Genomic DNA, 12,228 nt, shown 5'->3' on the forward strand with positions numbered 1-12,228 from the left:
TTCTACCTGCTCTGTGCATTTGGGGTACATGGGCTTCTAGTTCACATACAAACACCTGCTTTGTCCTTGGCTTTTGCACAGCCTTTTCCTCTTCACCCTGGTGATATTCTAAGAGATCTGGGGTTACAGAAAGGAGGTTCATAGCCTTGCCCAGAGTGGGGCAGGGCTGGCTGAGATGTGAGTTTCAAGAAGCATTGTGATTTCACGGGTGTTAAAGATGCTTTGACTTCTTCATTAGAATCAGTTCAGAGTTGAATGGGAAGAATAAATATTTTTCATGTTTCATGACAGATGTTGTTGAACATAAAAATGAAGGTGGGGTGGGGGTGTCCTCAGGAAAAGTCATGCACTTACTTTCTCCGACATCCTTGGGTTTGTATTTGCTGCACAGTCCAGAAAGGTCAGTGGAGCGCTGGAGCTCGAATTTGCTCATAAGCAACCTCAATGTGGCGAGGCCAGGCCCTGCTTTGACAAATTGACTTTCAAAATATTTTGTAACAATGTGTGCCATGCGCATGGACCTGCAGACTCCCGAGGCTTTGTGTCTAGTTTGGACAGAAATGCAGGAGCCAGAAAGCCATCATCACTGGACTCTCAGATTGTCTCCCTAGCTTCTCCCTGTCCATCCATCGGCAAAATAATGGGGGTCCTGGGGGACTCGAGCTGTTGGCCATGTCTATGTCTGGTAAGGGTTTGTGGTAGGAGGGCAGAGAAGGAGACTTAAAAAAGGCTGAATCGGTAAATGGCTTGTAGGTTCAGGAGAACAATAGAATTAGAAGCATTTGTGGTTCCGATGAAAATAGCACATTTCCTTGATGCTTGGACTGTGGGGCTGACAGCGCTCCCAGGATAAAAGAAAAGAAATAAAAATTGATCCCTCCACAGTGAAGAAATGCTTGAACTCTGGGAACTAAAGTGACTAGAAGAGCTTGTGAACCACTTTTGAAGGTTAAAGTAGATATAGCAGTAACATTCAGAAGCAGAGCTTGGACACACAGACAGAAACAGACACACACCACACATACATACACCACAGTACCCCACACACTTTCCACACACATACAACCTATATACAGCACGCTCATATACCATACATCACACATGTACTACACACCACAAACATACTATACAATAACACACACACACATACATAACCCAGGTAATGAAAAGCACAGTGCTGGGTCCTACGGGGACATGGGTTTCTCAAGGACACCCACAGCTCCTTCCTAATACCAAAGTCAAGCAGGTTGTTGCAGAGGTTTGGGCCTGGGCCACTCAACTGTGTTGCTGACCATGCTCTTATCCTCTCCTGCAGGTGAGAAGCCTTACAAGTGCTCATGGGAAGGGTGTGAGTGGCGTTTTGCCCGGAGTGATGAGCTCACAAGGCACTACAGGAAACACACAGGTGCGAAGCCCTTCAAGTGCAACCACTGCGACAGGTAATGAAATGCTGCCATGGCCAGGAGGTAGAGGGGTGGGGAGGGGCTCTGTTCTGAGGGAGGGTTTCAAAGATCTCTCACAGAGATTTAGGCCTAGGAATACATGTTTCCTCTTCATGGAGACCATGACATCATAAGGGCGGTCTTGCCTATGATCCAGAGATGAGACAAGAATGCTTGGTTGAGTTAGAAATTTACTGACTCTATTTTTTGGGCCTAGGAGCTGTGTTTGTCACTAGATATTGATAAACACACAGAAACACGCACACATACATACACACACACACTCTCTCTCTCTTTCTATCTCTCTCACTCTCTTCTACTCTAGAGAAGAGGATGCAGACGATCTCAGGGTTGTAGAGAAGGTGCTAGGACTGAGAATGGTTCCCATCATTCTGGCTTCTGATCCCTTTAGTAACATCAACAGCATTTCCACTCATCTTTAATAACTTGAGGGAATAGAACTGGTTGTTGACCAGTAGGAAGGTTCATCTTCTCAGACGCATTAGGAAAGATGAATTTTCTGAAGAGATGGCCTGTACTCTGGGTGGGGTTGGGGTGGGGGGTATCTGACCCATTCTTTCTCCTTTGTAAAAAAAAAAAAGGTACAAAAGTCTAAAAGATGGCGAGACTTGGAGAATACATCCACTAATTCAATCTCAAACCTGCAGCATTTGAAAGTAGAAGAAAGAGCATGGAGCGACTGATTGTACCCACGTAATAGTATCTGACAGCCCTGGCATTATCAACCAATAAACCCAAAAATGGAGGCTGTGCAGGCCAAGGTGAAGGCAGGATTAGGTTTCAGCCTAATCAAATAACAGGCTTGCATCTGAGCGTGTTATCCTTCTAATCCTATTTCTGTGTTTAAAAGGAAGCTTAAGAAAATTAACCATCTTTTTAATGCAATACTAAAGGTCTCGGTTATGATGAGAAAAATGCTTCTAATATGATAAAAGCCCTGAAAGCCTCAGGGTTCCCTGGCTGGCCCCGAAGCTCACAGGATGGCAGGGGGGTGGCGTGCAGGATGTCCGAGGAGGCCTGACCATCCCCAGGAGGAAATGCGATCTTGCCTTAGCATCCTGCCTCCCCCCAAGCCCTAAGTTAGCCCTCCCACACACCAGGCCTTCCTCTCTGCTTGTATGTCTGGAGAGCCTAGTCATCTGGTGGGTGACCAGTTAGCTTGGTGTTCCTTTAAGAAGGTTATAAAGGACCATTCATGTTTTCCTCCTTTTTTTCCTGAAGAGGCGATTTTACTCTTATCTTTCTTCTTGAAGAACTAAATAAAGACTTGTTGCCTCCTGGGACCCAGAGATAACCTCCTACCCTGAGTCTGAGGAAATACCCTTTATGGAGCCATTGTCTCTCTTCTTTGGAATTCTTGTTCTTCTTCTACCCTGGTATTATGACCGGTTTTTAAATATTGATTACATTACAAAGCTGTGGCCCCTGAATTTGGTGCATTAGCAGATGTCCTACAAATTGTACCTAGGTAAAGATGTTTCTTCTTGAATCCCTGCCCACAATTCCCAGAACACAATTATCTGCTAGTTTGTACTCTAGACCTGGCCACAAATAAAGAAGCCCCACGGTAGGGACTCTGCCCACAGTTCTTTGAGGAAAAGCATCATATCAATGGGGTTAAAGATAAATCCTTTGGAATGTTTCTAAGTATGAAGGGAGAGTCACCTAGCCCAGAAGAGTAAAGACTGCACTATAGAAGGGCCTAGAAATGGACCAGGGGTCCTCTAGGGAGAAAATGATCTGACAGTTTCTGTCTCTTCAGCTAACTTGTTGACAGAGCTGACATCCCTTTAAGAAGTTGTTTTATTAGGATTCAGTCTGCCCCTGCATACAATTTATCTTGTTAAGTATTTGAAATGAGATGTCAGAGATTGGACATTTGGTTTGCCTTTTACTTTAGTATCTTCATTCAAACACACTGGTCTCTAGAGCCAGAATTTTGCTGGGCAGATGGTGACAAGTCTGTGCCATGGAGTTAGGGGAAGATTGGGATAAGTTCAAAGTTCTTGGGCACTGACCAATTGACAGGGCACCTTCAAACAATATCAGAATTGAGGGTGTGGAGGTTCTTGGGTGTTTTGTGACTAGCAGCTCCTTATGTTTAAATTACAAGAATTCTATGAAGAATGAGGTGGCTTAGGAGATGGCAAGATGGAGGAGATGGGGGTGGAGAGTTGAATGGTCCCAAGGCAGATGAAAGGAAAGCTTGAAATGACAGGGAGTTAGCACTTGGCAGACCTTTTCCTTCATAAACAGAGGGCATCTGTGATTCTTAGCAGCATACTGGTTCCTATTGGCTCCATTGTTTATATCCATAGGATACCTATATTTACCTCTTCAGTTTGATAATCAGTCTCTTCTGGAGTCCAGTATTGGCATTTTTTTTCTTTCAAGCATGTACCAAGTCTTATTTTGTCAGTAGGGAAAATTTTTTGTCTTTGTTTTTGGGCCACAACCAGAAGTACTCTGGGGTTACTCCTGGCTCTGCACTCAGGAATCACTCATAGCATATTGAGGACAGACCCTATAGGAAAGCTAGGGATCAAACCTGGTTTGATCACATGCAAGGCAGATGGCCTCCCCATTGAACTATTGTTCTTATCCCAGAAAAAAAATGAATTTAATTTTGGCTCACATTTAAAATGTCTGCACTTCTTGTTTTGCTAAGAAAAGAAAGAAAATCTGATGACACCAGGCTTATGTTCCCAGCTTGGATGGCAGGCCCTCCCCTGTCACATACCATTCTGCTACTGTCTGTCAGCTTCATATTTGGACCTTCTCAGATTGGAGTCAAATAGGCCAAGAGTGCTGTTAGTTTCTTACCTTTGACCCACTGCCTGGTTGCTGAAGACAGAGACTTGTCTGACCTCTGGCTTCAGGTTCCATTGGACAACAAAATAGGGAAGTGGATCTGGTTTTTTCCATACCCTCAGACAGAACAGTGCAGCCCACTGAGTGACCAGCTGCTAGAGACTCCAGAAGAGACTGATTATCAAACTGAAGAGGTAAATATAGGTATCCTATGGACACAAACAATGGGGCCAATAGGAACCAGTATGCTGCTAAGAATCACAGATGCCCTCTGTTTATGAAGAAAAAGGTCTGCAAGCTTTTCTTTCATCTGCCTTGGGACCATTCAACTCTCCACCCCCATCTCCTCCATCTTCCATCTCCTGTTTCTCAGTCTATCCAGAGGAGGCTTGAGCTGGTTGTAAGCCCAGCCCTGTTTCCATTAGTGATGATGTGTGAGCCATTGTTCTACCTACTCTATCTGATTCCAGCCAGGGTGACGCTACCTATTGTACTTCTAACATCCTGGACAGTTTGGAGAAGGTATTTTGACCTTTGATCTTGAGTTAGCCCACTTATGGGAGAAAAGAATTAGCAACTAGTATCTAGCCTTTTGATGACTTAGATGATCGCTGTTGACTTACTGCCCAGGTGACATTAGTGGGCCTTTTCCATAAGAAGCAAAATAACAATACTATTTGTCTAGTTCTCTGTAATGAACACATTTTAATCATCAAAGATCTTATTTAAGGTCATTTGACTGCTGTATAGTCATAAATACTCACTAGGGGTATATTACCCTATGAGTTATTTGATTCTGCATTTCTAGATGCTGAGTTTATCTGTTGCCTTTTACTACACCGATGTGGTGCTCAGTACATATAAATTAATTAATTAATCATGACTGTCTTAATGGTATTTTGGTTTTCAATAAAACAACCAGGAGAGCCTGGGAACTTGTATGATTCTAAGCATCATATACTTCCTAAACTTAAACCGATGATGCTGGTTTGATTCAGGAGAGGTATAATAATTACATATCATTGCCATGTCAAATATTTGGGTGTTTTTTTCTATATAGCAGTAAAGAGTGATGTTTGTGCATATATGTCTGGATTTCCAGTATAGATCAGGCTTTTAGCCGAGGAAAAATAAATGTCTTGATCATATGCATGTCTAAGTCATTACTTCACTGAATATCAAGAATACTATTTTTCTGTAATTTCCAAAATGAAGAGGAAAAAGTGTTATGCATTATTTAGATCTCTAGGTCATTTCATACCACATGGAATCTCTGTGTCTCTCTTAGAGATAGTCAGGGTTTGGTGGTGTTTTGTTTCTCACAAGTCCTTTTCACTCAGATCTGACCAGACACACTTGTGGACAAATTTTTCAGTTGTTACCATGACCAGTTGCTACAAATGTGCTACTGTTTTTAGCTTTACAAATTAATTTCTTACATTTCTCCAGATTAGTAATCAAACACAGATCTTGCTAAGCCTAAATCATGGTCTTTTTTCCAGGAAAGTTTTTCTTTCTCTCTTCTCACAACTGTAGAAGTTCTCTCTAGCCGCCATTTCTCTCCATTTCCTGTTCCATTTTTCAGGGTCTTGGTGATGCTCTTAGAGACCTACCCAAATATATAAAAATAATTTTCTAATTTGTCATCATATTTTCACAAATGAACTTCATCTGCAACCTTAAGTCACCTTTGCCTTGTAATTTAACTATTTTACAATTTTATGATTCAATGTAACATTTCATGGGCCAGAGTCATAGTGCAGTGGGGTAGGGTGCCAGCCTTATATGGGACCAATCTAGGTTTGATTCCTGGCATCCTGAGTGTCATCAGGAGAGACTCCTGAGTGTAGAGCCCATGTCCCCTTATGTAGGTTTCCCCCCAAAAAATAAAAATTAAAATAGATCTGACATTTTAGGGCATGGAACATTATTTTGCCAACTACAAATTCCTGAAGTTGACAGTTCAGCTTTCTCTTATCTATCCCAAAGAGCAAATGTGACTAAATTTATAGCTCTGGAGTTGTAGAGCATAAATTGAAATCTTGACTTTGCCTGTTCCTGATAAACATCTCCTCAGGTGGAAGGGGGGGTGGAAGAATGATTCTTTCCTTATTAAGCTCTTCTAAGTTTATTGACTTTAAAAGGGGAACTTTCCATTCTAAAATCTCTTTCTCTAGGAGACAAATAAAGGAGACCAAATGGGATTGAGAGTATGATGTGGACAACATAGAATGTGTTGTTAGAACAAAACACAACATTAAATGCAGACTGTGTACTAGTACTTGATTTAAACAAGACACACCAACTACTTCTTGTTGTTGTTGTTTTTTAAAAAAACACAACAGAACCTCTCACTGTTTTCTAGTCAAGTCTGTTCTTAGATGAACTTATCCAAATGTATCATTCCTATGAAATCAAAGCCTGAAAAAAAGGAACATGACTCAAATCATCATCGTCATCATTTTCATCATTATGATTATTATTATTATTCCACATGTTACTGGATTAGATTTTCTTCTACTATGCTTCTTCCCTGTTGTGTTTTTCACTTTGTTTCTTGTTCACTTTGGCTTCCTTTCCTTGGGATGCTAACCTGCCTATTTTTAAGAAATGAACACAAAAGAACTGATGGAGGTCAGGTCAGGGGATAAGGGTGAGGTTTCTGTTTGTCTATTTTAAGAATGAGCAAACACAAGGAAATCCTGCACCGAACAGGAAATGGTGCTTACTTAACAGGGTAGCTTGCTAACATCCCAGACAGGAATTCTGTGAGTGTTCATGTGGGTAGGACAGTGACCAGTTTCTCAGAAGAAGATTCAGGAGAGACTCCACACCCAGTGCTAAGAATGACTTTCCTGGGAGTCAAGCCAAACCTTCGATTGTAGGCTGAAGATTGTGGACTCCAACTGGTGGAAGCTTCATGGATTATTTGTTAACTCAAGAAAGCAAATGGGGCAAAATTAGATTTGTCTTTGGATGTGGTTACATCCAGATTCTTGGATGTCATCACCCGGACTCTTTTCTCTCTCTCTCTCTCTCTCTCTCTCTCTCTCTCTCTCTCTCTCTCTCTCTCTCTCTCTCTCTCTCTCCTCTCTTTTCTCTCTTTACTCTCTTCTCTCTCTCTTTTCTCTCTTTCTCTCTCTCTCTCTCTCACCGTCGTCAGTTGAACAAGGCAGGCTCTTTTCCATCAGTAGTGTGGAGATTGAACTTCAAGCTTCACTCTATGGACTAGTATCCCCAGGAAAATGAGAACGTTCCTTACTTCTGCTAGTTGTAGTAAATGTACCAGAATTTGGTTTCACAGACATTATGGGTAATGGAATGCCACTTAGATCACAATGGCCATCACTTCTGCCTTTACCAGGTAGGTTCAGCCCAGTCCAACTCAGAACATAGCAGAGTTGCTGTTCATAGAGAATTTGATGAATGGAAGAGAATGAGGACAATTCCTCCACCCCATCTCCCCAACACATCACCCATTTTGTGGCAAAGGAAAGCAGTTATGAGTGGAATGTAGGTAGCAAGAAATGATGCGAAAGAAGAGGCTTGGGGAAATCTTCCCAGATTCCAATCCCACCTCTGCCACCTTCTTGTTCTGTGACCCTAGTTTTCACTTGAAGACACACACATACAGGGACAGACACACACAGAGGTCATGACTGCTAAAGATGTTACTAGATCTTACTAGATCTTACATAGAATAAGATGATGAAGGAGGAGCTTAGTCCAAGATTTACTTTCTCAGTAAATTAGTCCTTTCTCTATTCCTTTCCTTGACTTAATATTGAACATCTGGTAGACCTGTAAGAATTACAAGTAGCCTATCCAGACCTTGTTGTAAAACTTAGGACCAAAATCATAAAGGTCTTTAGGGTGGTTTAATCATTTCTAGAAGATAATGAAAGGTGAGTTCTCGACTGAAACCTCTCTAATATCCACACTGGTGGTTGTTTTTTTTTTCCTGTTTCCTAGGTGTTTTTCCAGGTCTGACCATCTTGCCCTCCACATGAAGAGACATATCTAAAATAAATAAATAAACCGAAAGGCCAGAGCTGCCAAGGCATCGGCCATTGTCTGAGGAAACGCTGTGAGGCAGGGGCTGGACTTCCAGTGGGGATCAGTTGCCTCGCAGAAGAAAGTTCTCACTTACAAACCTCCGTGTACACCCACCCACACACAGACACACACCCACAGAACCACAGGCGCACTCACAGATCGACTCACACACACATACTGTCATGCACTCAGCTATATTTAAAACATATACGTCTATTCTCTATGCCTTGCCCTAGCCAGATGGTGGAAGACAAAGCGGAAGGAAACCAGGTGAACTAACTCAGCAAGGCAGACTGGCTGCTTACTTCAGCATTATTGGAATTATTTCCTGCTGTTGCCAATGGAAATCCAAAAACATGGAGGCGACGTGTGTGCAGGCGGAGAGCAGTAAGAGGGCCTTCTCTCACTTGCTTCTCAGAGCGACTTGACAGGACAGTCCCACGTCTTCAAGTTATTGATGTGTAGCACTAATGTTCTGTTTTTTAAAATAGTTGGGGGAAAAAATGACCTAGAAAAACCAAATTGAAGTTTGGTAGCCAAAATGAACTCTTGGTTTATCTGTCCTTTGTGTGTGAAAAGTCCTCCTATTCCATGCGTCCAACTTCCTCACAGAACTGTTGATCAGTTTTGGTTCTTCTTAGTACTATTGATATCTTTCAAGTCAATACCCAACGGCCTTAGTGGCGGCCGACTCTGGAATTCCACCTTACACCTTTCTGGCCTGCATTTCTCTACTCTTCACTCTCCAGAGACGAGTGTTGATTTTGTTTTTTTTTTTTTGTTTTTTAATCTTTTTGACTCTGCACACCATATGCACTAGGGAGTCTGGAAATTTCTACTAGCAGGACTGCAAAGTGGCCAAGAGAATGAGGCTAAGTCCCTTCTTGCCAGTGCTAGATTTTTGTTTATTTTTACTTTTTTAATGTTTTTGCTAATGAAAACTTGAAAAATGCTTATTTGGAAGCTGAAATGTTTTAGCTTTTTTCTCCATGGACTAAAATCTCTCCAGGAATTATCTATTTGTCTCTCTCTCTCTGTCTCTCTCCCTCTCTCTGTCTCTCTCTTTGTCTGTCTCTCTCTCTCTCTCTCTGTCTGTCTCTCTCTCTCTCTCTCTCTCTCTCTCTCTCTCTCCACCTGGATGTTCAGCTTTCCAAGCAGCCAATCAGATGGGACCTTCCAGTTTTCTCATCCAACCTGAGGCATCATGACCTTGGCTCATAGTGACCAGCCCTGTGCTATGTGTCATTCCTAAACCTGTTTCAGCATAGATGTCGCTTGTCACAAAAGGGCAGCTGCAGACTTAACCTAGTTCTGGGTTAGGACCTGACAAAAATTTTAAAAAGCCAAATATATCCCTCTTGCCAGGAGTGGGGGTACACTGAGGATGCCTCCTGAGTCTAGTGGCTTCAAAATCCATCCTCCTCTCTTTCTTTCTCACCCCTACTGAGCTCCTCTTGACCCACCCCGTCTCCTCATTCCAAACCACAATTCAGAAGTCACCGTGGGACTGAATGGGGTGCAGTGTAAGGACAAGCAAAGGTTGAGATGTTTCTCTCCTAGTCTGTGCAAAGAGAGAGACATTTCACTTTGCTGTTCTTGTTGGCTAGGCACACCATGACTGTGACTCAGAGCACCCAGGATCAACAGAGGCCTCCCAAGCTGACTCCAAGGGATTCAGGCCTCCCTTTTCCTCTCCCACACACATGCCACATCTTCGTCTCAACCCGAATCTGTAGCTAACTGGCACTGGCCTCAACCTCCAAAGACTGCCTTTAGGACCATTCTATGGCCTATGCAAGCAAGCGGGGTGGTTATTAGGACAGGTTGTATATTCTGTATATTCTGGGACCATCCCTTCAAGACACGTCTCAAATCTAAAAATGGCATTTGGTCCGTTGCTACCCCTTCCTCCCAGCCGGCTCCCCTCTGCCCTCCTCTGACTGTTTGACTCATTGACTGTTACGATGCCACTCCTTCCCTATTTGGGATGCCACACTGAAGTCTTTCAAAAGAAATCAAAATATCAGAAACATGCATTTATGACAGCAACCTTCAAGATGCTTGGCCTTGGGTTTTTCAGCTCTCTGCAACTTTAATTTCTCCGAAACGTTGAAACTGCTCATCGGAGGGTAAAGGAGTCTCCTGAACACAAATGTTGTAGCTGCCTATTGGACACATGGGGCATTTTGAGATCTTGCCCTTATGATTTTCTTTCTCTTTCTTCCTTTTTTCTTTCTTTGTCCTTTTTTCAATAGACCAACACAGCAACAACAATATATATACATATACATACACACACATACTCAAAATCTGCCCACTTGCCAGAGGCAAATTATTGGATATGTTGTTCCTGGAGGGTATTAAAAGAAATCAGTTTTATTCCAAAGATTTAAAAACTTAGACATGACTTAGAAACCAGTTCTGGAGCATGCTTGCTGACAATCTTGTAGTTCTCTACTGCATTTGAGTGTGTTTTGTGGCCAGTCTATCTGGGCGTACCACGGGATTCGATTTGAATGTGTGCTGCATCTTTTCTGGATGAAGGATGTGTGAGGGACCCTGTACTTCAGCTGTATTAAACTGTGGCACCTCCAGTCTGTGCACTAGATGAAACTTTAGACATCCTAGATTTTGTTGGTTTCTGGTTTCCCTTTCTCGAGCAGCTTTCAGCGTGAACTTACACACACACTCGCGCACACACAAACATGTACGTGTGCACACACACACACACACACACACACACCAGTGATGGCATTAGCCATGGCTTCCACAATTTACAAATGTTCTCTCCCCAGCTGAAGCTGCTCTTGCCTCTTGAAATTCTATTCTTAAGGGTTTAGAATAGTTCATTTAATTTTTTGAACTGACCAATGCAAGACTCTATTAGAAAAAGAAAGTTAAAGAAAAGAAAAAGCCAAGAATTGCAGAAGAGTAATCATTGCTCTTCTGCTCCCTGTTGACATTGTGGTCTTGAACCATTTGAATGTGGCCGAACAAAGGTTCTTTGGTCCTCACCAGTATCTAAAATGAGTAGTAATTCCTCTCTTCTCTATCAGGGAGGTCCTTTGTAATCTGCTCCTGACTTTTAGCAGAGCAGGGGCTGCGTGAACCGTGATGGGTGGGGGTCTTGCTTTTGCTTCCGAGTCATGTTGTTGACTGTGAGATTTTGCCTGAGAATTTGGTGGGTGCGAAATGGATGGCTTTGAAACAATTCTTCTCTGGCCCAGTTGACACCTTTGAGCAACAACCTGTCCTTTCCATGGAAGTTGGAGTAGAGTAGCCCCTCAAATTGTTTACAAACATCAGGGTCATCAGTGAGCAGTGACCTTTCAGCATTCCCAGTTGGCAGAGATGGTTGGTGGATACCTGCTCATGTGAACAGATTTTTCAAGAAATACTGGGATGGGGGTCTTCTCCTAAGAGGACAGGTTATTGAAAATGGTGTTGGTGGATATTTGAAATATATTCGATCGCTTTCTCATTGAGACACTTACCTCCTAATATTCCAGAAGATCCCAGATTTATAAGGGAGATTCCTGGCATGGTGGGTTTTCGGTTTTTGGTTTTTTTAGTTATTCGCTCAAACACGCTGGATCCAGGGTTCAGAGTTTAATGTATAGAAAAAAGAGTGTTTCTAAGCCATTGACTTTTTTTTTTTAATATTTTAATTTGTACTTCCTTCTTCAACCACATGGCTGTAAGTCAAAGATGTGGAAACCTCTAATGCTGCTTCCAGCTACTGGCTCCTGTCCCACTTTCTGGTTAACTTGCTCAAGGTTAATGGGCCCAACCTCATACCTGGTGGTGATGAGTATTATGTTTGGATTCCACGAGAAAGCTGCATTTTATTAAAAAAAAAAAAAAAAGAAAAAGAAAAAAGAATTGGAGATCCCAAGGT

General features: G+C 42.4%; 1 protein-coding gene across 2 annotated transcripts in view; it reads left to right on the forward strand.

Moving 5' to 3' along the window:
* KLF7 (KLF transcription factor 7) overlaps positions 1–9,826 on the forward strand; it is a 92,631-nt gene extending 82,805 nt beyond the window's left edge. Inside the window, exons 3-4 of one of the 2 annotated variants that reach the window (XM_049773290.1) lie at positions 1,316–1,439; positions 8,247–9,826. In XM_049773290.1, the coding sequence (XP_049629247.1) occupies positions 1,316–1,439; positions 8,247–8,298 (176 nt within the window). In that variant the 3' untranslated portion in view covers positions 8,299–9,826. The remainder of the gene's footprint in view (positions 1–1,315; positions 1,440–8,246) is intronic. The other variant, XM_049773291.1, reaches the window with a different exon arrangement.
* Positions 9,827–12,228: the final 2,402 nt, after the last annotated feature.

The sequence above is a fragment of the Suncus etruscus genome, chromosome 5, assembly GCF_024139225.1.
Source record: "Suncus etruscus isolate mSunEtr1 chromosome 5, mSunEtr1.pri.cur, whole genome shotgun sequence".
NCBI classification, from domain to species: domain Eukaryota; kingdom Metazoa; phylum Chordata; class Mammalia; order Eulipotyphla; family Soricidae; genus Suncus; species Suncus etruscus.